The sequence below is a fragment of the Dipodomys merriami genome, unplaced genomic scaffold (genome assembly GCF_024711535.1).
Source record: "Dipodomys merriami isolate MVZ:Mamm:240054 unplaced genomic scaffold, mDipMer1.0.p SCAF_4, whole genome shotgun sequence".
NCBI classification, from domain to species: Eukaryota; Metazoa; Chordata; class Mammalia; order Rodentia; family Heteromyidae; genus Dipodomys; species Dipodomys merriami.
In genome coordinates, this window is record NW_027205603.1 from 60139041 (window position 1) to 60165396 (window position 26356).

The 26356-nt window shown below is 38.4% G+C and overlaps 1 protein-coding gene across 4 annotated transcripts in view; it reads right to left on the minus strand.

Moving 5' to 3' along the window:
• Positions 1 to 6821: 6821 nt before the first annotated feature.
• The window catches only part of Rad54b (RAD54 homolog B), an 83014-nt gene continuing 63479 nt past the window's right edge, over positions 6822 to 26356 (minus strand). For 3 of the 4 annotated variants that reach the window (XM_069991074.1, XM_069991076.1, XM_069991077.1), the window contains exons 9-15: positions 18869 to 19008; positions 16619 to 16909; positions 12865 to 13040; positions 9567 to 9828; positions 7823 to 7889; positions 7331 to 7531; positions 6822 to 7128 (exon numbers count right to left, since the gene is read on the minus strand). In XM_069991074.1, coding sequence (XP_069847175.1) covers positions 6911 to 7128; positions 7331 to 7531; positions 7823 to 7889; positions 9567 to 9828; positions 12865 to 13040; positions 16619 to 16909; positions 18869 to 19008 — 1355 coding nt within the window. In that variant the 3' untranslated portion in view covers positions 6822 to 6910. The remainder of the gene's footprint in view (positions 7129 to 7330; positions 7532 to 7822; positions 7890 to 9566; positions 9829 to 12864; positions 13041 to 16618; positions 16910 to 18868; positions 19009 to 26356) is intronic. The other variant, XM_069991078.1, reaches the window with a different exon arrangement.

The following is a 26356-nucleotide window of genomic DNA, read 5'->3' on the forward strand; positions in this document are numbered from 1 at the left end:
TAGGACTGATGAGAAGAATAATGATATAATGCATATGATATATTTAGCAAATACCTAGCATATAGCAATCAATAGTGATTCATTCTTTTTATTACAAGAAAATGCAAAATTTAAATGACTTCTGTATAATCAGAAGCCAAATCAATGAAACAGTTCCAATTGAACCTCCAGCTCAGCTCATTCTAAGCCAATGACTTTAGCCATCACATTGCAAGGATGCTGACTTTCTAACTGCCTAATTAATATAAAGGATCTGGTATCCTTGGGATAGGCACAAAATTGCCTCAAACATCATTTTTTAACCCAGAAGTATATACATGAGTAGAGTTCCTGGGCATCACTCAACAATGAACAGCTTTCTTCCCATTGGATGACCGAAGTGGTATTGTCATGGTGACATCACTTTTAAGTAGCAAGTACATTTTCCCCTCCGTTCTGAAACTCATTTTTAAGAGCTTCAGAGAAAAACAATGCAGCTATCTATTACTTGTTTATGTCAGATGATACCAAGTAAATACATTCATGGTGGATATTTATTCATGGATTATAGTCACACATGTGACCCCTCAGTGCCAAAGCAGCACTCAGATCTGAGTTCCCTGTGCACAACATCTATTTATGTGTACACCCACTCCAATGCAATGCCAACTCCTTGAGGGAAAGGCTACATTTCAGGCATCTACTACAAAATCTGCTTCATAGAAAGGAGTCAGAAAATAATGTTGAATCAATGAGTAAAAAGTGTCAGTAAAACAGGATACATATATCACAACATCAATACTGTAATAGACTTTGAAAGTTTAGTGTCATCTTACTTATAAGGCTGATAATTTACTTATGTAAAGTGTCTGCCTTCATCTGTCTGGTTAGGACATCAAAATTGTTTCTTGAACATAATAGTTGTCTTATGAAATACACAGCCTAGTCTGAAACCCAGTTCTTTAATGAATTCCTTTGAAAAAAGAAAGTACTACCAGATGTATTAGTGCATTTTTCTTCTCATATATACATCTATGTCAGGAATCTGGCACAGTGAAATCATGTAGAAGACAGGCCAGTGGACCAGAAAGGAACTTAGATTTCCAGTTAAAGGGAGGTAGGGATATTCAAGTTTCGGTTGTCATTGAATGATATTGAATACTCATTTTATCTCTCTAAGCCTTACTTCTGTAAAACAGAGATAACAGAACTGTTGCTTTTCTAATTCCGAGCATTGTTGTGAGAAGCAAACCAGATAAAAACTTAAAAGAGCTAAATAAATGTTATCAGTTATGTTTCAAGCACCCAATTTTCACATGCTCATTTTAGTTTACTTCAGAAGATTTTTTTATCCCATCTCAAAACAAAACTTTCATTTGTTTTTACTATTTATTTTATGATATTTATATTATTTATGGCTATACTACATACATCACAAAATGGAGATTTACAATACTAAATCTTTACTTCGTACCTTTATATTAGCTGGGGGACAGAAACATTAGTTGAATATTTCCATACTAGTTTCTTTTTCAAATAGTTTTTATTATCTTCAATGTACAATGGAGTTGCCATTCACCAAAGCAGTTTATGAATAGTGTATCTTGACCAATGTTACCCCTTTCAACATTCTCACCCACTGCTCTCAACCCATCCCTTCCCTTACTTACTTATTTTCTTTAAAGCAATTGTAAATTGACTCTACTCAGACAATAAGTAATGGTATACATCTGTATTATTCAAAGTTGTCCAGAAAAACAAAACCAATACAAGTCAAAGATATAGACAGAAATAGACTCAGAGACATATAGGGAGATTATGGGATTGTGGCTTACACCACCATGGAAGCCAGGAAGTCCAATAATCCACCATCTGATAGCCACAGGAAATCTTGTGTCCAAAGTCTTAAGTCCAAAGAACTAAGAATCAAAATAATTGATATTATTACAGTCTGAGCATAGAAGCCTAAGAGTAGAATAGAGAAGGGGGTGGGGGTGGGGTTACTATGGTCTAAATGTGTTCGCCAAAAAAATCATAGATTGAAATCTAATCATCAATGTAATTAGGAGACAAGGACTTTGGAAGTGACTCTTCATTAGGGGAGAGTCTTTATGCATAGAATTAGTGTCTTTATAGAAAAGGCTGGACAAAAACCCCTTTCCTCTTGCACCAAATAGATACAGCTAGAAAACAGATAATAGATATAGCTAGGAGATCTATAAACCAGAGAGTAGGCCACCAGACACCATACCTGCCCATATTTTGATGCTTGACTTCCCAGCCTCCTTGACTATGAGAAATAAAATTTTATTGTTTTTTTTCCCAAACCCAGTATATATTATTTTGTAATAGCATCCTGGAAAGATTAAGAATCATGATCTAACATCCAGTTTGGCTCCAAAGGCCTAAAAGCAATGACTCCAAGGGCAGGAAAAGACAAATATCCCAGCCAAGGCAGAAAACAAATGTGTTCTTCTTACCTTCACATTGTAACCAAGCCCTCAACAGATTGAATGATAGCCACCTATATGAGGAAAGGTGATGATACTCAAGTTTACTGAATGAAATGTGGTATCTCTGAGAAACATCTTCACAAACATAGCCAAAAAGTATCTTATCAGCTACTGGGCATCCCTAGCTGGGTCAAGTTGACACATAAATCATCATCATACATTTATTCTTTATATAGATATGACTCAGTTTTTCCCACTCAACAGATTACTGGGAAGTTAAAATCTCACTTACTTTAGATTATTCCCCTCTGCCTACACTCTTCAAAGAATCCTACAGGATAACATAATAATGATACAACGCAGAAGATCCAGGGATTGCAATGGTTCCTTTGACTCCTGTCTCATGGAAGCAGCAGGCTTTATCCCTACTGCTGGCTGAAAACTACTATCCTCTGAGCAGATCTTCCTTCTAACATAGGTTCAGACATGTAGGGCCTTGTATTCTGCATCTATAGGAATCTGTAAGTCAGCCAGTCTCAAATGAGCTCAAGATTTCAGCCTATCCCAAACTCCTACATCTCAGGCCCACTTACTTGGAAATTATTTCCTATAAACAATAGGCTTAAAATTTCACTTTTTCTTTACCCCTTGAAATCTAGATGTGACTTAGTTTCTGCATGCATGGGATCGATAAAGATGGAAGAGAGGTAGAGATCAACCTTTTTTGTGTGACAAGATTGATGAGTGGACTCCAGCCAATCAAGTTTTCAAGTGGCCAGATTCCACACTTATTTGAAAGTCGGTCTGAGATCTAGATATTCATGAGAGGTAGATTACAATCAAATATTTAACTGATGGATTCAAAACAAAATCTATCATTTTTATAACCCTAACAAATTTTATAGACTAAATTACATTTAGCATCCAGTTTTTTGTATGACAAACTCAACAACAACCACAAAAAAGATACGTCTATGTCAAAAGGATTTTTCCCTCACAGTTTCTTTTACATAAAAGCTGAATTCTGAATTGGTATTGATTTTGTGGAGATCTTCATGATGAAAGCTTGTTATAGTAACTTGAGGCAAAAAAAAATACAGACTATAGAATGCCACAGGAAACTAGTCTAAACAAAGAAAATCTGTATCATTTAAGCTGGGAGGAAATAATGTCCTTTTGTACCAAGCCAATTTTTTCTTGAACATCAAAATTAGCATGTCTGCAAACCCCTCTAGGGTACCAGATAATTAGGGAACAAAATGGAGAAACAGCGCCATCTGTTGATTACATGTATTGTTTGCCACAAGTGAGAATTTCAATCTTGTCAACAGTTTTTAAGGCACAAAGCTACCTTGGCACCAGTGACAGTAGACCATGACTGCAAGTCAAATGAAGTGCTAGCTGATTTTCTTTTTAATTTGCTCCTTTGTCACACATACTATGATATAGATGTAGAGATGATAGGCTAGGTAGAAATGAGAATTGCTCACATTCTAATTCATCATTAGTGCTTCAGTCCTAATCAGAACATGACTGAAATGTACTTACATTGTCATTTTAGAACAATACTATCATATAGAAAGGTGTGAAAGGCCAGGCACCGGTGGCTCACGCGGTGAGCCACCTACTGAGGAGGCTGAGATCTGAGGATCACGGCTCAAAGCCAGCCTGGGCAGAAAAGTCCGTGAGACTCTCCAATAAACCACTAGGAAACCAGAAGTGGTGCTGTGGCAGTAGAGCACTCGCCTTGAGCTGAAGAGCTGAGGTACAGCGCCCAAGCCCAGAGTTCAATCCCCACAACCCACCAAAAAAATAAAGGTGTGAAAGATGTATATATATATATATATAATTACAAATAAATTAAGGGCTGGGAAGGTGGCTCAGTGGTAGAGCGCTTGCCTTGCATGTCTGAGGCCCTGGATTCGATTCCTCAGTACCACATAAGCAAAAAGAAAAAAGCCAAGTGGCGCTATGGCTCAAGTGGTAGAGGGCCAGCCTTGAGCTGAAGAGCTGAGGGACAGCGCCCAGGCCCAGAGTTCAGGCCTCACGACCGGAACCCCACACCCCCCCCCCAAAAAAAACAAAATCAAATAATTACAAATAAATTACATATTTACGTCAAGCTATTATATTGTTCTGACATTTTTTTTCTTTTCTTTTCTTTTTCTCAGTTGTGGGGCCTGAACTCTGGGCTTGGGCACTGTCCCACAGCTCCAGCTCAAGGCTAGCGCTCTACCACTTGAGCCATAGCACTACTTCCGGCTTTTTCTGCTTATGTGGTGCTGAGGAATTGAACCCAGGGCCTCATGCATGCAAGCTAAGCACTCTACCACTGAGCCACCTTCCCAGTCCTGTTCTGACAATTTCTGTCACTTCACACAAAGTATAAAAAAAATCATGGGACCAGGCCTGGTGGCCCTGTAATCCCAGCTACTCCGGAGGCAGAAATCAAGAGGATCACATTTCAAGTTAGCACAGGGGCTACGAGTGTGGCTTAGTGGTGGAGTGCTTGCCTAGCATGTATGAAACCCTGGGTTCAATTCCTCAGTACCACATAAACACAAAAAGCTGGAAGTGGTGTTGTGGCTCAAATGGTAGATTGCTAGCCTTGAGCAAAAGAAGCTCAGGGACAGTGCCCAGGCTCTGAGTTCAAGCCTCAGGACTGGCAAGAATGAAAAATGTTAGCAATATCCCTTCTCAACTAACAAGCTATGTGTGTGGCATGTACCTGTTATCCCAACTACATTAGATGTATAGGTAGGAGGAAACACAATTCATACCAGCCTTGGAAAAAAATGCAAGATCTTATAAAACAAATAAATAGAAGGGATTGGGAGCATGGCTCAGCACCTGCCTAGTCGGGTACTGAATTCCTTTGGGTTCGAAGGAAGGAAGGAAGGTCTTCATATTTCCAATACTTTTCTCAGAGTGGAAAACAGTTCTGTTCTCAGTAAGGAAGAACACAGTTAAGGAAGGGGAAAAAAGTAGCTGTTTTGTTTCAGGAATCATCAAAGGTCCTAGAATACTAAAATGAATATAATTGAATCCCTGTGCTCAAAGAATTCAGCCTAGTGGGAAAGACAGTAAAGTAAAAAAGGCAGTTGCAAATAATGAGTTAAGCTCTACATAGCAGAGCTACTGACTAGGCGCACAGAGAAAGGGAGGCAAAAGAGAACTCTTATACATTGAACATCTGCCAAAGAAAAGATGCCTTACATGTGCAGCTTTGTTGATAACTGAAGGCCCTTTAGCATCTGGAATAAGTGAATATGAAAATCCATAGATCTCTGGCCTGCCAAAGTCCAAAGTCTTCATTGATTCCCAGGGACCAGCACTTGGAAGGTCAAGAAAACCATGGGTTTGAGGCCATCCTGGGATACACAATGAATCCCAAGCCAGCCAGTAGTAGTGGCTCACGGCTATAATCCCAAACAGAAAAGTTTACTAGACTCCTTCTCAGCTGATAACTGAGCATGCTTCCACTTGTCATTCCAGCTACATGGAGGTTGAGAATAGGAAGATCATGGTTCCAGGCCAGCCCAGAAGATTCCATCTCAATGGAAAGAAGCTGGGTATGGTGGCATGTGCCCATACCCTAGCCACCACAGGAAGCCTAAAATAGGCTGAAAGAAGTCCAGATGTACACCTGAGTAGAAAGTGAGACCCTATTTTAAAAGTAACAGTACAAAAATAGCTAGAAGTGCGATTTAGTGCCCATCTAGCAAGCATCACTCCCTAAAAATGATTCTTAATGTCAAAATTACACCAGACAATATTCAAATGATGATAGTACAATGTACATTGGTGGGTATGGCTTTACTGTCTACATGTCTGAGTTCCAAGACTAGGGACTAGTATTCTGCAATGTCCAAAGCCCTCCATCTCCTGCCTTAAACTGCTGACTACTCTCAAACTGCCCTATAGCAACTACTGCACTTAGCATCTTAAGTATGTGTAATCCTGACTGCAGATAACATTCTTCACTTACGTTATAGTTTAAATTTGTTAAATTTATTAGTTGTGTATGTCTAACATTCCTCCTCAGAGTCAAATTTCCCAAAGACAGAGAGTTACTATTTTACATTTTCATATTCAGTATCAGAGGATACTATAATAAAGGTCTATTGATCATGGAATTTCTAATAGCTGTAGATGACAGAAGCACATCTTTACTGCTTCACTATCAACATTTCAGTATATACAAGACCTGACATGTAGCTCAGGAGCGGATAATTTGCCTAGCATTTGTGAGGACTTGAGTTCAATCCCTAGCAAAAGAAGGAAGGGAGAAGGAGAGGAAAAAAATAGAAAAATTAAAGAACTCAAGCAACTTTGATTATGTTATTAATTACTTTAATTAATTACTTTATTTGGTAACAAAATGCATTATTATAGTTTAAACAATTTCATTAATTTAAATTTAATATTTATATCAACTTTTTCAAAGAAGAAATGGGATATTCTGAAGTAATCTTTTGTTATATGGCAGTAGCTTGATTGGTTATATTCTGGAAAAAAAAAGATACATTTTCTCTTATTTGTTCAAGAAAGGGATCTGTAAGCTTTGAATAATCTCCAGAAAAATGTTTCCACTGCTTCAGCTGTGACATGGAAAGAGGTTTTAGGGAGTCAGATTTCTGATGACGTGGACCAAGCTGACAATGTCTAGAGACGGCAAAAGTTTCCAAAGAATCATCTGAAATAAGGAAAACAATAGGAAAATCCTCAGCCAACCAATGCTTTTTTATGACACTGAGTTAATGTGACGTCTTACATTTGATCACCTTAGTTCGAGTTAAAACATTCAACTTATTCATTCTTTAAACATTTTCAACTGCTAAAAAAAAAAAAAGACAAATTAACTTTACTACAGTATACAGAATCAAAATACAACTAACCTGTATGATCTTTTTCTCCTGTACACTCACAGTCAAGCAGGTCATGAGTAACACAATGTGAGCTTTCATGTAATGTGAACAAATTTTTAAGTTCCTCTACTGAAAACTGAATATGTTCAGATGTCTTTGATAGATCTACAACTGCCCCAGAAAGACCTTGTTTACTGATTTGCCTTTGATAGATCTTTTCCTCTATTGTACCTGAAGAGAAAAAAAATCATTAGATTTCTTTTAGATCTTCATGCATTATTTTTATAGGGTAAACATGTTTATTACAACATTAGCTAATAAAATAATATATTCCTGACAATGAGGTACAAACTAACAATTTCTTGGGGTCTTGGGAGAGAGAGCCATAACAGTACTGAAGTTTGAACTCAGGGCCTCACATCTGGTAGTCAGGAATTCTTACCACCTGAGCCACACTCAGACTCAAAAATATTTTAGCTACAAAAAGGGTACACATATTTTGTCAAATGGAAGTATTATTACCTGTGGTTAGGAGTCTGTAAATATGAACAGGATGTTTCTGACCATCTCTCCATACTCTTGACATAGCCTAATGAAAGGAAGTAAGAATTCTGAGTACAGAAGAAACTGTGACATAAGCAATTTGTAGGAATGATTTAATACTGGGAATTCTGGATTTAACTAATAGTTTCAAAACATAGAGCACAAGTGGATCAAGTGTGCCCTATTTTGTATCTTTGTCTTGGGATAAAGAAAAAGAGGGATGAGCACTCATTGAGGTAAAGTCATGGTAGGGGGTGCCACACAACCAGAGTATATACGCTGTTTAAAAAAAAAGGGGGGGGCAGCCACAGGTGCATTACACCCATAATCCTAGCTACTTACAAAGCTAAGATCTGAGGATCACAGCTCAAAGCCAATCTGGGCAGCAAATTAGCCACTCAATTAGCCACTCAAACACTGATAGAGTGCTAGCCTTGAGCACAAAGAGGCTCAGGGACAGCACCCAGGCCCTGAGTTCAAGCCTCTCAACTGACAAAAAAAAAGAAAAAAGAAAAAATGAATAGGACAGCAAGTTTAGATGGCCAGAATGCAAAGACCCAAATATAACATGGACATAGAGGGTTCATTCTATCCAGGGGTTCATTTTTACCCCTGAAAAGTCCTTAGAATATCTGCAGTCAACTCAGGTACTAGTTAGATACCTGAACTTTAAGATAATGATATTGTTCTGTAAAAGGCCTCTGCCGTTTCAAAGAATAATCTGGCCTACAACCAAATCTTGTGATCATCTCTAAGACCACAGAGTAAACAATCTGGTAAAGGTTCTAACCAATGTATACTAATAATGATCTGGAGCAGCTTTGGAGTGAATAGTAAAGTCAGTCACAAAGTGCTCTAGGCCTACAGGACTGACCCCCAACAAAACCCTGAACACTAAAACTTAGGTGAACTTCTTTGGTTGACAATACTCCATTCATTCATTAATCATCATTGTTGAGAATTAAATGTTGTCCATACAATTTACGAGGAGAGACAATTAGAAACTCTTGCCAGATCCTCCTAGTCTATGCCCTGTGTACCTTTATCCTTTGCTGACTTTAACAACCTTTACAATAATATAACTGGTATAACACTACATATTTCAAAGAATAAACTGGCCTCCAACTAACTCCTGAGATCATCTTTAAAGCCTTAGAATAACCTGCTTGGTTATTAGTTCTGTGATCATAGTTTTTTCTTAGTTCTGTGATCCTCCAGCAAATCATTAAATCTGAACATCATCTTAATAATGCAGATACAAACCAAAGTACAAATCTGTAAGTAGAAATCTCAAAATAGACTGAAGTGTACTATATTTTGAAGAAAAACAAAGGCTTCTTCTCAATTAGTTTCCTAAATAATTTTGCATCCTGACTGTAGGCCTGTACAAATTGATCATAATATCCATAACACTTTATAGTCCTCCTTTTACCATCATGAGCATTCCAAGGAATTAGGCTCTGTAGACAGGAGGTTTGGGTTTGATTTTGCCTTGATTCTGCCTCTTATAAGTTGTAGAACTATAACAACCTCTATGGGACTACTAATACCTATATTAATAGGGATATTGTAAAGGTGAAATAGATGGCAGATGGAAAGGACTTAGCAGAGTCCATGATACAAAATAAGAACTCAATGTACAACATTTATTTACATGTAATCATTATCATCTTTGTATTCCCATCCATTCAATACTGTCTATTTAATTCATAAATATTCCTACCTGGATATCAGTGGCAGGATTCCAATCAATGTCATAAAGAATTAAGTGAGATCCCCCAATAAGATTAAGTCCAACACCTCCAGCTTTTGAACTTAACAAAAAAATAAAATCAGAACAATATTTACTATTGAAGCCATCAACAATTTGCTGTCTTTGAGAGATTGGTGTTTGTCCATCAAGTCTTGCAAAAGAATATCCATGCCGCATACATACTTCTTGTAAAATATTCAAGGTTTTTGTGTAGTTGGATACCAAAACAACCCTGTCAAGCAAAAATAAAAGATTCAGGCTGGAAATGTGGTTTAGTGATAGAGTGTTTGCCTAGCTTGTATGAGGCACTGGGTTTGATTCCTCAGTACCACATATACAGAAAAGGCTTCAAGAGGTGCTGTGGCTCAAGTGGTGGAGCACTAGCCTTGAGCAAAAGAAGCTGAGGGACAGTGCTCAGGTCCTGAGTTCAAGCCCCAGGACTGGCAAATAAAAAATAAAAGATTCTGTATATGAAACTTTCAGGCAATACATGATTTTTTTTGTAGTTGAAAGAATATACCACAACATTATCATTGATATTTATAAAGAATTTAACAATCAAACATAAGTACTCCTTCACATTCCATTTTAAAGGCATTTATTAAAGGTCTGTAATCCTAACAACTCAAGAAGCTGAGATCTAAAAGGACCACAGTTCAAAGCCAGCCTAGGCAAGAAAAGTCCATGAGACTCTTATCACTAATTAACCACCAAAAAGCTGGAAGTGAAGCTGTGGTTCAAGTGATAGAGTCTGGAGCAAAAATAGCACAAAGACAGAACACAGACCAGAACCAGCACGCGCACACACAGAGATACAAATATAAGTTTAAGCAAATGTCTACAATCTTAAGCCCAAACTGGTTTACAATCTGCTTCCATCTATATTATATATGTCCCTTTGAACACATCAAATATTTCTAATAAAACATTAGAAGAAATATTAGAAGTATTGTACTTAAGGCAATAAGAAGACATTGCATTAAATCTGAACAGGAGATTCCAAGAGGAGAAAGCATCTGAGCTTAAGTCATAACAAAGAGAAAAGCTCAGCAGAAGAAAGAGAACAGATATCAGCCTACAATACGTAGGAGCAACAAGGGAAATGTAATGCAAATTACAAATTCTACCCAACAAGTAGCAAGCAAATTACAAATGTAAATGAATGATTGGTAAGAGGCTAGGGGGTGGGAATGTGGCTTAGTGGTAGAGTGGTTGCCTAGCATGCATAAAGCCCTGAGTTTGATTCCTCAGTACCACATAAACAGAAAAGGCCAGAAGTAACTCTGTGGCTCAAGTAGTAAAGTGCTAGCCTTAAGCAAAAGAAGCTCAGGGACAGTTGCCCAGGCCCTGAGTTCAAACCCAAAGACTGGCAAGAGAGAGTTAGAGACAGACACAGAGAGAAAGGGGGGAGATGGCTAGGAAAGGGGGCACTAGTCTCGTCCAATGTGCTGAAGAGTTTAGAAATTTGGGGAAAAAAATTAAAAAGTATTCAAATAATTCTAAAGGAAAAGAGTGACATGCTTACTCATATTTTAGATAAGTAATTGAAAGCAATGTTGAGTATGCAATAGGGTTGAAAGCAGGAGGGAAAGAGTTCACAAGGGACTATCATAATGCAAGTCAGTAATCATAAGAATCAAAACAAAATTTTGGTAACAGAAAAAGGAATGAATTCCTGTGATTAAAAAATAAATTCAAGGGGCTGGGAAGGTGACTGGGGCTGGGAAGGTGGCTCAGTGGTAGAGCGCTTGCCTTGCATGCCTGAGGCCCTGGGTTCGATTCCTCAGCACCACATAAGCAAAAAGAAAAAAGCCAGAAGTGGCGTTGTGGCTCAAGTGGTAGAGTGCTAGTCTTGAGCTGAAGAGCTGAGGGACAGCGCCAGGCCCAGAGTTCAGGCCCCATGACTGGACCCCAAAAAATAGTAATAATAATAAAATAAAATAAAATAAAATCAAGGGGCTGGGAATGTGGCTTAGTGGTAGAGTGCTACCTAGCATTCATGAAGCCCTGGGTTCATTTCCTCAGTACCATATAAACACAAAAAGCCATAAGTGGCACTGTGGTTCAAGTGGTAGAGTGCTAGCTTTGAGGAAAAGAAGCTTAGGGATAGTGCCCAGGCCCTGAGGTTAAGTCCCAGGACTGGTTAAAAAAATTAACTAATTAATTAATTACAAATATTTTAATGATCAACAAGGTTAAGTAAGTAAAAAAGAAAACTAACTTCCAGGGTTTTTGCCTGCATTTGATACCACAATGGGAAATGACCAGGCTTACAACTTCTGAAGCTTGAAGTACTGTAGAATATCAAGTCAGATTTAGATTCCCATTAAACAGAAATAAGGCTGTGGGAATGAGAAGAAAGAATGTGACTGGCGATAGATCTGAAATAATATTATATGAATGATAGTTGAGATCACCCAGGAAGGAGTTGAGAGTAGGAAGATGAAAGAAAAAAAAACTCTATAGTCTATCAATATTTAGGGACCAGTAAAAAAAAAGATCCTAGAGAAGAATGAGAAACAGTTGTGGGTCATATAGCAAAAGACCACTAGGTTTTTAAATATATACATATATTTTATTTACTTTTATTTTTTCAAAGAAAAACGTACCTATTGTTTTAAGTTTACAAAAGATTGAAAGCTGATCATTCCCCCAAAGAATATCCCTTTTAATGTTTCCTTATTTAAAGGAGGGAAGAGAGGAAGAGAGCAGTAAGGAATAGTGCAAATTAAGAGTCCAAAAAGCCCACTAGTGGTTCATGCCTATAGTCCTAGCTACTCAGGAGGCAGAGATCTGAGGATCATGGTTCAAAGCCAGCCCAGGCAGGAAAGTCCTTAAAACTCTTATCTCCAATTAACCACCAAAAAACCAGGAGTAGCACTGTGGCTTAAGTAGTAGAGCACTCACCTTAAGCTGAGGAGCTCAGGAACAGCACCCAGGCCCAGAGTTTAAACCCCATGACCAAAGAGTCCAAAAGTACCACTTAGGGAAGGGAGAAGGGAACAAGAATAGTAGAGGGTAAATAATTTTGAAATGCATTTTGAAAGAGGGCAAATATGGTAGAAACAGATAGTTTATCTCTATAAAAACTAAACTAGGAAACCTGTTGAAATTGTTTCAGGAAGGGGAGAGTGGGGAAGGAGGAGAGTGACAGAAGGTATAAATGTAACAATGAAATCCCCCTCTGTATAACTAATATAAGATAATAAAAAGAAAAAAAAAGGGAAAAAAGTCTATGAGCACCTACAGACAGTTAAATTGATCTTACTTTTCGGTGGGACGAAGTTCTCGGATAACTGCTAAGAGCTTTGACAGCACCTGGAGTTTTCCTGACTCATTTTCAGTGAACAGGAGAGGGTTGTAATCAGCAGGGAACACACTTAGCAAGCCTTTGTAGAGACTCCTTTCTTCATTTTCATAACTTGTTGAGCTACTTTCTTTATCCTATTCAAATCAATAATTGTTAACATTCATGAATTCATTTTCAACAAGGAGAAAGAATACTAAAATCATAGGGGAAAAGAAGAGTAGAAAATAAGAGCTACCTAAAAATTCCACACTGTTAAGTAAATCTTTATAGGTCACCATTTTATTATTTCTTGCAAAAGGTAACGTGCATCCCATGGAGTTAATTACTGAGCAATTCTAATGTAGTTTCCTAATGGCTGCTACCTTCACTCTACTACAATCCCCCTGCAATTTTATACCTCATACAACTAGAGGAGAGATAAGGAAAGGAAGAGAATGGTAGGAGAGGAAAATAAAGAGCGTGCGTGCATGCGTGTGTGTGTGTGTGTGTGTGTGTGTGTGTGTGTGTGTGTGTGTGTGTGTGTGTGTGTGTGTGTGTGTGTGTGTGTGTGTGTGTGTGTGTGTGTGTGTGTGTGTGGTAGGAGAGGAAAATAAAGAGCGTGCGTGTGGGGGGGGGGGGGGGGTCATGGGGCTTGAACTCTGGGCCTGGGCGCTGTCCCTCAGCTCTTCAGCTCACGGCTAGCACTCTACCACTTGAGCTACAGTACCACTTCCGGTTTTCTGAGTATTTATTGGAGATAAGAGTTTCACACTTTCCTGCCCGGGCTGGCTTTGAACCGCGATCCTCAGATCTCAGCCTCCTGAGTAGCTAGGATTACAGGTGTGAGCCACTGGCACCCAGCTCAATTCTGTACTTTTCAAAACACTGATATTTCCTGTCATCATCAAAACTTCTTTTCCTACTTTTATTCTCTCTCCCCGTCCCCTCATCATTTTTTCTAGTGATTTCTGCACTGCATACATCTCCTAGGGCATATTCAAAATCAAGCACAATAGCTCATTTAATTGTATCAGTTTCTGCTCAAAGAAGTAACAATTTTACCAATGAATTAACAGAGGAATTAATCTTTACCATGTGTTTTATTTCCCCAACAGGTTTTCCAGGGAGTGTGTGTGAGGTGCTAGTATTGAACGTAGGAACTCCTAGGTAGATTGCCTGGTGAATGTTAAATCAGAATACAAGGGAGATAGGTGATCTTAGTGTGTATGTCCTTAAGCAGGATCATTTAATCAATCACTTGCAAAACTGATAAAAATCCTCATACCTGGCTCCTACTTTCAGAGCTCTGATTACAGTCCATGTATGCTGAAGCCTGGACATATGTAGTATTAAAAGCTTCCCAGAACATTGTAATATATGCTACTCAAAAAAATGGGTAATACCTTTATTCTGTGACAGCCAGATACATCATCTCCATCAGAGATCAGCCAGACTTTTTTTTTTTTTGGTCAGTCATGGGGCTTGAACTCTGGGCCTGGGCGCTGTCCCTCAGCTCTTCAGCCAAGGCAAGTACTCTACCACTTGAGGCCACAGAACCATTTCCAGTTTTCTGGTGGTTTATTGGAAATAAGAGTTTCATGGACTTTCCTGCCTGGGCTGTCTTTGAACCTTGATTCTCAGATCTCAGCCTCTTGATTAACTAGGACTACAGGCGTGAGCCACCAGCGCCCAGCCAGCCAGACTTTTTTTTATATCAATGAATTGACACCACATAGTCCAATACCCCTTGATTATGAGTTATAATGTTACTATTGGTTATTACATTCTGTTCACATTTCCTAAGGAGCAACTCATCACCTTGATCAAATCTGGAAAACAACCTGGTGTTAATAGGAACAAAATTATACTTACAAGCCATTGTTTAAAGGCTATAAATGTACACTAGTCATTTTGGCCCTTTCATACCAATCCTTGCTATGATTTTTTTTTGGGGGGTCCGGTCGTGGGGCCTGAACTCTGGGCCTGGGTGCTGTCCCTCAGCTCTTCAGCTCAAGGCTAGCACTCTACCACTTGAGCCACAGCGCCACTTCCGGCTTTTTTCTTTTTGCTTATGTGGTGCTGAGGAATCAAACCCAGGGCCTCAGGCATGCAAGGCAAGCACTCTACCACTGAGCCACCTTCCCAGCCCCTTGTTATGATTTAGAAGAAAGGTTCTTCAGAACAAGTTTCAGACTGTTAGTGATATCCTTTGTTTGAAGCTAATAGAGTCTTCTTATTAGTAGAGGTCATATGGCAACAGTGGACAAACACTCTGATTCCCTTGCTAACTTTTCTAGAATGTGCAAGGATATTCTAAATTACCTAGTACATTATGGGCCATTATAAAATCTTCCTTTTAAGGAAGAATTTTTGGCTTCTATTTTTGTGGGGCTTCATAGCCAAAGGGTTTAATTTTTACCACTGTAATAGAATCTGTTTCTTTAAAAGTTGCTTAGTAAAATGTTATGATCCAACCTTTTTGTAGAGTTACACAAAGCTGACTTCTCCTATGATAAATTAAGTAAATATAATTCACTCTAGGATAAACTTAAGGGATGGAGTGTTTTGGTAGAACATTCCATTTTCTAAGGATATAACTAATGGCTTCAGGCAGAAGACAGCACCAACAGTTTTTTGTTTACAAAGGTTATTTTGAGATAAATTTTTATTTTACTTTTTTTTTTTTTGCCAGTTGTGGAGCCTGAACTCTGGGCCTGGGCGCTGGTCCCTCAGCTCTTCAGCTCAAGGCTAGCACTCTATCACTTGAGCCACAGTGCCACTTCCAGCTTTTTCTGCTTTGTGGTGCTGAGGAATCGAACCCAGGGCCTCATGCATGCAAGGCAAGCACTTTACCACTGAGCCACCTTCCCAGCCCCTTATTTTACTTTTTAAAGGAAAAAAATAACAGAATAAAAATTGTTCAGAGTAAGTTAAAAATAATAGGATATTAATGATCACTGTGAATCTTCTATAACCAGGCATTCTTTTCATAATTTCTTGCCAAATTGTCACAATAACATTGTCATGAAGTTACTAATGCTCACATAGGAACTTGAGTAGAACTCACCAACTGTTAGAGAACAAATAAATAATATAATGCAGCCTCTTCAGGAGGCTGAGATCTGATTATTATGGTTTGAAGATACCTCCAATTAACAACCAAGAAGCTAGAAATGAAGGTATGGCTCCAATGGACAGCATCAACTTTGAGCAAAAAAGGTAAAAAGCAGTGCCTAGCCCTCAGTTTGAGCCTCAGTACCAGCATAATAAATAAATAAATAAATAATAAAATAATGTAACATCAAATAATTAACTGTCATCAAGCCCCAGTATCAACACAAAAAAATAATTAATTTAAATAAAATTATAGACTGACTCTGCAATCCACATTAAAAAACAAAACAACTCACTATATTAACATAAGGTAGGAAAGCAGACAGTAGAAAAACAATAAATAAGGCAGACCCTCTCATTTCTTTAGGAATGTAGAACAAAAAGTAGGGTGGAGAGTATCTATAGCAGGACCACACTAGCAGGGATGCAGAGCTTTTTAAAAACCTACAAATACAACCCTATGGATTAGTATAATCTGTTTTCTTGGCCTCACAAACCAAAAAAACCTGATCTCATATGTTTAACAGTTTCATATACTACATACCTTTTTTTTCTGTTTTTTTAAATAAGTTTTTTATTATGAAAATACTGTACAAAGGGTTTTTTTTTTAATACATACCTTCATTGAGCTGAACAGCAGGCAGGGGTGATTACACAGTTTTTTAAGCGCTCCTATACATAGAAGATGAGTACTATTTTCCAGGAATCCTTGTAAACAGAATCTGACAGCTTGAGAATTCAATAGCTTTCGATAGAGTTCAATCTGCAGTGCTGCTGGTCGGCAAAACACTACATTCTCTATTTTAGGTGGAAGATACTTATTTATAATTTCCTGGGTTCTTCTAAGTATAAAAAGTCCAGTGAGGCAAGTGAGTTCAGCTGCTCTTCTTTCTCCTAACTCTTTTTCTTCCTATGGAAAAATACCAAACTTAGTATCATATACATACGTAACTAGTTAAAATTATCATTGAAAATTTTGTAATAAACCATTTATTAATTGCTTCTATCAGATTTTATCAGAAGTGAAACATGAATATGGAGATAGAAAAAACATATACAGTGCAGGGATACAGCAAAGTGGTACCGTGTCTGCCTCAAATGTATATGAGTCTGGGTTCAATCCTCAGCACTGAAGAGAAAGAAAAATGAAAAACCAAAGCCAACTATAATCTTTTGAAATGTTCAGTATATTATTTAAGTAAGTGAAGCCACAATTTCCTAATAATTTCCTGCTTGGTTATTGGGACCATAGAAAACATCAGACATCAACATTTTACAAATTAAATTATTCTAAAAATCAGTTTTTTTGTGAAGACTATAATGATCATAGCCTAACAATCATCAGGAAAAAAGATGGTAGAAACTAAGGTTCAACAAAAATAAGAATTCTAAAGTCAATTTTAACTAACCAGAAATGACTAATGTTGTACATCTTTTCTAAGTTTTATATCTCTCTAAAGATATAAGTATACTTAATGATTTATTTTTAATTATAACAAAAACAAGATAAACTTTAAAGCTTCATTCACATAAGAAACCGATCATCTGGCTCACCACTGAATTTCACCAGACTCTCCTATACAGCCTTTTGCACAATTTACAGTATTAATATATGTGTCTTGGATCAAAAAATTAATGTGATATTATTCTTAAATAACATTATGAACATTTTCTATGCCATTAAATACTTACATGAAGTATTATATTGTACAATTCCTGGTTCATGAAAGATAATAAATGTGTTAACAAATTACCATGTTTTACAAAACTAAGATATAACATTTTTTCATATTTTATCTTCTCTAAAAAGGATGCTTTATAATTTTAATTGATAGTGTGTTTTCTTCAGTTAAACATGGAAATAATATAGTCTATCTCTAGTACAAACTTAGATTCAACGAAACAGTGTCTATACAACACTTTCTATATATTTAGAAATGTTTATTTTTCCATTAACTTGTTTCCAACCTTTTATCATTACAGCAAAAAAATTAACAAATTATTATTTCTTTATAATAAATTCCTAAAAGCAGTATCATCAGGCCATAAGATTAACACAATTTTAAGATATTTGATACATACTGCCCACTTTTCCTTAGGTTGTGTTAATTTACATTCCAACCAGCAGAGGATGGTACTCTCATCTACATTTGCTATTACAATGTAAATTCAAACAACCAAGATTCCAACAGAAAAGTCCAAAACTTAGGATGGACATTTTGATATGTTTATTGTTCACGTATAGTCTTTGTAAAGTGACTATGAATTTTAGATAAATCATGCGGTTATTTTCTAAAACAAATACCAAAATAAGAAATAAAAAGTTGTGGAGGAAAAATTCATTTATTAATTAAATTTAAGTATTAACCAAGCTATGAATAATTCTTACATACTGCTTTCTAGATGGATAGATTAAATAGATAGATATAATTAAAGAGACAGCTAGATATATAGATATATATAGACACACACACACACACACACACACACACACACACACACACACACACACACAGGTTAAAGAGAGGGCCTCACTGTGCTATTTCCATACATGTATGCTATTTCCATACAATGTAGCCTGATCAAATTCACCCTGTCATTCTCTCTCATCCCTTCTGCCCCCTACTTAAAACAATTTCAACAAGCTTCATTGTTCTATTTTCATACATGCATACAAAGTACTTCAACCATATTTTCACCCTCATTCGTCCTCTCCATTTGCCTTCCCTAACTCCCACTAGTACCTATCTCCCAAGGAAATATATTATACATTTTTGCCATTCTTTTTTTTACATACCAATCTTTTTCAAATTATTTTTAAATTTTTATTGTTATAAAGGCGATTTTTAATTTATTTAGTAAATTATACCTCAGAAGAAGAAGGTTCTCTTGAGGTAATGATGGGTTCTTCATATATTTTCCTATAAGATAACGAAGAGCCTAATATTCCTGGATTAACAAAATTTATTAATGCAAAAAATTCTTGCAGATCATTCTGAATTGGAGTACCTAAAGAGAGATAAATGTGATAATAAGTTCAAGGTTTTTTACTATCAAAAGTTTACAATGAAATTTGTACTCAAATCTTTTTTTTGCTTTTCTTTTTTGTCAATCGTGGGGCTTGAACTCTGGGCCTGGGTGTTGTCCCTCAACTCTTCAGCTCAAGGCTAGGGCTCTACCGCTTGAGCCACAGCACTTCCGGTTTCCTGAGTGGTTTATTGGAGGTAAGAGTCTCATGGACTTTCCTGCCTGGGCTGACTTTGAACTGCGATCCTCAGAACTCAGCTTCCTAACTAGCTAGGATTGCAGGCGTGAGCCACCAGTGCCTGGCTGTATTCTCTTTTCTAAGAGCAATAAACACACACCAATTCCCTAAAACAAAGAAAGAATATCCAAGTCAAGTTTAAAATATTAACAGTAACATAACTATCTCTGGTGGTTGAGGGAAGTTTATAGAGTCTGAATGCTTAGGTTTATATCCCACCTGTATCACCTCCTCCCTAAGGAGCCCTAAACAAGTTACTCACACCACCTTATTATCTGTAAAATAGGGAAATAAGAGTAGCTCTTCCTAAACATAGCTTCCCTATGACCCAGCAATTCCACTCCTGGGCATATATCCAATTGACCATAACCAGACCACACAAAAGCTAACAGCACAACCATTTTCACTGCAGCATTGTTTATCATATTGAAGATATGGAATCAACCCACATGCCCCTCAGTAGATGAATGGAGTAAGAAAATGTGGTATATATATACATAATGGAGTCTATGCTTCCATCAGAAAAAAATGATACTTTCCCATTTGCAAGGAAATGGAAAGACTTGAAAAAACCAGACCCAAAGAAATATAGGTTGCATGGTTTCCCTCATTTGTAGTAAGAATGTGCCTATAAATCTACATGTATGGGACTAGGAAGTTGGCTCAGTGGCAGAGTGCTTGCCTTGCATGCATGAGGCCCTGGGTTCGATTCCACAGCACCACATAAGCAGAAAAAGCCAGAAGTGGCATTGTTGCTCAAGTTGTAGAGCACTAGCCTTGAGCTGAAGATCTGAGGGCCAGTGCCCAGGCCTAGAGTTCAGGCCCCACGACCGACAAAAAATAAAAAAATAAAAATCTACATGTAAACAATGGATAGTAAAAGACAAAAATTATACTTTGATATGATAAATTAAACAGGACTCTAAAAATTCAGACAGTAAAACCAAAGAAGGATATTCTTAGGAGAAGATCACAAAGGCTTAATAGCTATGTGCATATGGTCATATAAAATGATGTTTATAGAAATGAACTCACAGTTTTTTGTTTCATTTTTTTGTGCTTTGTTTTTCCTCAGTGCTTGCTGTTTTTCATTTCTTTTCTTTTTTTTTTTTTTTGGTCGGTCGTGGGGCTTGAACTCTGGGCTTGGGCACTATCCCTCAGCTCTTCAGCTCAAGGCCAGCACTCTACTGCTTGAGCCACAGCACCACTTCTGGTTTTCTAGTGGTTTATTTAAGAGTCTCATGGACTTTCCTGCTCAGGCTGGCTTTGGACCGTGATCAGATCTCAGCCTTCTGAGTAACTAGGATTACAGGCATGAGCCACAGGCACCAGGTTGTTTTTTATTTCTGTACCTTTTGTCTTTTTTTTTTTTTTTTTTTGTCGGTTGTGGGGCTTGAACTCTGGGCCTGGGCACTGTCCCTCAGCTCTTCAGCTCAAGGCGAGCACTCTACCACTTGAGCCACAGCGCCACTTCCGGTTTTCTGGTGGTTTATTGGAGATAGGAGTCTCACGGTCTCTCCTGCCCGGGCTGGCTTTGAACCGCGATCCTCAGATCTCAGCCTCCTGAGTAGCTAGGATTATAGGCATGAGCCACCAGCACCCGGCTTATACCTTTTGTCTTATATGTAAGCTTATCTGATTTGGTGGGGTAAGGGAGGTCACAGAAATGGTGGGACAAAGGGTGAACAAATGCAGCAGTGATACTCATTAGACACTATGTTGAAAATGAACTATACACCGGGCGCCAGTGGCTCATGCCTGTAATCCTAGTTACTCAGGAGGTTGAGATCTGAGGATCAAGGTTCAAAGCCAGCCCAGGCAGGAAAGTCCCTGAGACTCTTATCTCCAATTAACCACCAGAAAACCAGAAGTGGTGCTGTGGTTCAAGTGGTAGAGTACTTGCCTTGAGCTGAAGAGCTCAGGGACAATGTCCAGCCCAGAGTTCAAGCCCCGAGATGGACAAGAAAATGAACTATACAATTTGTGGGGGAAAGAGAGGTCAGGATGGAAAAAACTGGGAGAAAACAAAAAGAGTTAACACTGTTCAAAAAGAAATTTGCTCATTACCTGATTTATGTAACTGTAATGTCTCTATACATCACCTTTACAAAAAAAAAAAAGTAGGGCTGGGAATGTGGCTTAGTGGTAGAGTGCTTACCTAGTATACATGAAGCCTGGGTTTGACTCCTCAATACCACATAAGCAGAAAAAAACAGAAGTGGTGCTGTGGCTCAATGGTAGAGTGCTAGCCTTAAGCAAAAGACGATCAGGAACAGTGCCCAGGTCCTGAGTTCAAGCCCCAGGACTGGCAATAATAATAATAATAATAATAATAATAATAATAATAATAATAATAATAACAAAAGAGTAGCTCTTAAAGTTGTGGGAATCAAGGTAGTCAATCCACACAATGTAGTTAAAACAATATCTGAATCTTGTACTTCTGGCCTTGAGAAATGTGAGAAAATAAATTTACAGTTGTGTATGCTACCTAGGCTGAAGTATTTTGTTACAGCAGACCTTCTAGTCAATATTAACTAAATGGTTGCCATCATACTGAGCTAAATAATAGGGGGGGAGGCAGAGAGGGAGGGATCTAATTTTCTCTTACACGATTCTTAATTATGAAGCACCTATGATGTAATTAAGCACCTATCATTGTATATACATACAAATATGTATTTTCATAATAAGAAATATAAATCAACTTGAGAGCAAAATGTTCTGCCGTTATAGAAGAAAAGAATCGGTGAAGATGTAGCTTCAGTGGTAGACAACTTGCCTACTAGCAAGTACATTGAAAGCACCAGAAAAACAATAAATAAAAGTAAAAAATTCATTCAGGCAATTCTTCTTTTCCTTTTCTTTTCTTTCTTTCTTTTTTTTGTGAGTCCTTGGGCTTGAACTCAAGGCCTGGGCGCTGTCCCTGGGCCAATTTGTACTCAAGACTAGAACTCTACCAATTGAGCTTCAATGCCACTTCTGGCTTTTTTGAGTAGTTTATTGGAGAAAAGAGCATCATGGGGACTTTTCTACTTGGTCTGGCTTCAAGCTGCAATCCTCATATCTCAGCCTCCTGAGCAGCTAGGATTACAGGAGTGAGCCACAGGTACCCAGCATCATTCAGGCAATTCTAAGGACATAAAAATCAACTGTAAGTATTCTAAACTCAACAAATTAATTGGAGCTAGGTGTGTGTGTGTGTCTTTTTTTTTTGTCGGTTGTGGGGCCTGAACACTCTGTGTGTGTGTGTGTGTGTGTGTGTGTGTGTGTGTGTGTGTGTGTGTGTGTGTGTGTGTGTGTGTGTGTGTGTGTGTGTGTGTGTGTGTGTGTGTGTGTGTGTGTGTGTGTGTGTGTGTGTGTGTGTGTGTGTGTGTGTGTGTGTTGCTTTTTTTTTTGTCGGTTGTGGGGCCTGAACTCTGGGCCTGGGCACTGGCCCTCAGATCTTCAGCTCAAGGCTAGTGCTCTACCACTTGAGCCACAGTGTCACTTCCGGCTTTTTCTGCTTATGTGGTGCTGTGGAATCAAACCCAGGGCCTCATGCATGCAAGGCAAGCACTCTACCACTGAGCCACCTTTCCAGCCCTGGAGCTAGTTTTTTACCTATATTAGCACAGCTTAGGAGGCAAAAGTGACAATGATAGGAAAGCTAAAACAAAGACTGACCAAACAATAATATGAAGGGCAACACTAAACCAGTAAGTGAAACTATCAGAATCAATTTTCCACTGCAAATATTTTTTGTATTTTGTTTTGCAGTGGTGGGATCAAATCCAGAACCTTGCCCATACCAGGAAGAGCTGTTCCATTGAGCTGCTCCCAACCTTGTGAAGATAAAGTTTAATTTGGAATGATAAATGTATAGTTGCCTATAATTAATATTAATAAAACTGTATTCTTAAAGTTGCCTGATATTCACATGGGGAATCATCTTTTTATTCCTTACCTTTTCAGCAATCTCTTATTTCTGCTCTTTTTCTTCTTAATTCTAGTAACAACTGTTTTTACTTTATAGTTGCACCTTTTTCTTTTTTTGGGGGGGAGGGGAAGGGGTTGGCTATAGAGCTTGAGTGCAGGGTCTGGGTGTTGTCCCTGAGCCTCTTTGTGCTCACAGCTAGTACTCTATCACTTGAGCCAAATGCCACCTCTGGCTTTTTCTAACTAGTTTATTGGAGATAAAAGTCTCACAGACTTTTTTGCCTAGGCTGGCCTCAAACCACAATCCTCAGATCCCAGCTTCCGGAGTAGCTAAGATTATAGGTGTGATCCACTGGCACGTGGCAACTATTCTTAAAATAAGCAATACTGGCTGGTGCTGGAGCTCATGCCTATAATCATAGCTACTTAAAAGGCTGAGATCTGAAGATCACTGTTTGAAGCCAGCTTTTGCGGTAATGTTCTTAAAATCTACAACTAATTACCAAAAAGCTCAAGTAATAAGAGCACCAGCCCTTAGCAAAAATAAAGCTCAGGGACAGTACCCAATCCCTGAGTTTATACCCCAGAACCAGCAAAAATTCTTTTTTTTTTTTATTTTTCTTATTGTAAAGATACTGTACAGAGGGGTTACAGTTACATGAGCAAGGTAATGAGTTCATTTCCTATGGAGCATTGTTACCACCTCCTTTGTTTTTCCCCTACCATCCCTTTCCTCCCCACCTCCCCCACTCCTCTCTTCTCCCACCCCCAGAAATTTGTAAAGTTCCTTTTCAATATAGTATCTTAGGGGCTGGGAAGGTGGCTCAGTGGTGGAGAGCTTGCCTTGCATGCATGAGGCCCTGGGTTCGCACCACATAAGTAAAAAGAAAAAAGATGGAAGTGGCGCTGTGGCTCAAGCGCCCAGGCCCAGAGTTCAGGCCCCAGGACCCAACCCCAAAAAAACAAAAAAAATCAACATAGTGTCTTATACATTGTTGCAATGGGTCATCCTGTATCCTTATTTCAGCATTTTGTTATTTCCTTTCCCTTCCCCAAATTAGAAAAATGTATATATAAGATGCAGGGCACCAGAATCAAATACAGTGAAAACAGGGGGGAAGAACACACAAAAGAAACAAAAAAAACCACATAGTACATTATAAGTACATTAAAAACAACAGCATCTTGGGTTCATTTAGCTTAGCATCATTTTATATGGTCATATGTACAAAGCTTTTGATCTTTTCTGCTTGTCCTAGACATACACTAGTTATTGCAGATAAGGGAAACCATGTGACCTATGTTTCTTTGGGTCTGGCTTACTTCACTTAATTTTTTCCAAGTCTTTCCATTCCCTAACAAATGGGACGGTATCATTCTTTCTGATGGAGGCACAGAATCCATTGTGTGCGTGTGTGTGTGCGTGTGTGTGTGCGCGCGCGCACCACTTTCCTGATTCATTCATCTACTAAGAGGTTTTTGGTTTTTTGTTTTTTTGTCAGTCTTGGGCTTAAACTCTGGGCTTGGACGCTGTCCCTGCTCTCTTCAGCTCAAGGCAAGCGCTCTACCGCTTGAGCCACAGCACCACTTCCGGTTTTCTAGTGGTTTATTGGCGATGAAGAGTCTCACGGACTTTGCTGCCCGGGCTGGCTTTGAACCATGATCCTCAGATCTCAGCCTCCTGAGTAGCTAGGATTACAGGCATGAGCCACCGGCGCCTGGCCTGAGGCGCATTTGGATTGGTTCCATATCTTCACTATGGTGAATAATGCTGCAATAAACATAGTTGTACTAGTAGCTTTAGTATGACCTTGTTTGTGATCGTGTGGATAAATGCTTAAAAGCGGGATTGCTGGGTCATAGAGGAGCGTTCCAAAGCAGAACCAGCAAAAATTCTTAAAAAGCAATATTCAGCCCACACTGAGTCATAAGGAGAAACAATCTCTGCTTTTCTTTTATAACCCATTGCAATTAAGTCCAGATTAGTCATTATTAGTCATTTTTTCCCGTTGCTATGTGAGGCCCCAAGCACCTGAAGAGCATTCATGTCTTGGGGTGGGGGGGAGTGCAGCTTGAGGATTAAGTACCCCAAAATCAATAGCTAATCAAGATATCTCAACTATAGTTTTGGGAATCAAGAGTAAGAATCCACTCAGGTACAAACAGCTAAAGGCAGAAAACTCACCTTGTTTTTTTCCATTTCCCTAGTTCCTTTTATCCTTTAAAAATAGCATATTTTATAGGTGTCAGTGGTTCATGCCTGTAATCCTAGCTACTCAAGAGGCTAAAATCTGAACAGTGTGTGGCTTGAAATCAGCCTGGAGCAGGAAAGCCTGAGATTCTTATCTCCAATTAACCCCAAAAAAGCTGGAAGTGAAGCTGTGGCTTAAGTGGTAGAGCATTAGCCTTAAGCCAAAAAAAATCAGGGACAGTGCTCAGGCCCTGAGTTCAAGCCCTAGGATCAAAAAAAAAAAAAAAAGCTCACCAAGTACTTGTCAGGTAGTCCCAAGAATTTTACACAGATTAAATCTTTTAGCTCTCACAACCACTCCAAAAAGTAGATGGTATTGTATTTTTTTCCTTTTTAAAATATTTATTATTATTATCTTTAAATAGTTATACAAAGAAGTTCCCATTCTACAAAACAGTATATGAATACAAGGTATCTGACAACATTGTCACCCATTGCTCCCAACGATGGTATTATATTTCTATTTCACCAAAAGTTGAGGCACATAGAGGTTAAGTAACTTGCCTAAGTTGCACAGCTGTAAATATCAGACTCAGTAATCAAGCACAGGCATGTCAGTCCCATCTTCTATATTCACAATGGTACAATACATTACTTTTGTTTTTACTCCTCAAAAAATTCAAAACAAGGGGCTGGGAAGGTGGCTCAGTGGTAGAGCGCTTGCCTTGCATGCTCGAGGCCCTGGGTTCGATTCCTCAGCACCACATAAGCAAAAAGAAAAAAGCCGGAAGTGGCACTGTGGCTCAAGTGGTAGAGCGCTAGCCTTGAGCTGAAGAGCTGAGGGACAGCGCCCAGGCCCAGAGTTCAGGCCCCACGACCGGACCCAAAAAAAAAAAAAAATTCAAAACAAAAGCTGCAGAAAATTATATAGGGATTTGAAGATTCAGAATCCTGCCATAATTGGATTAATGCCATCCAATACT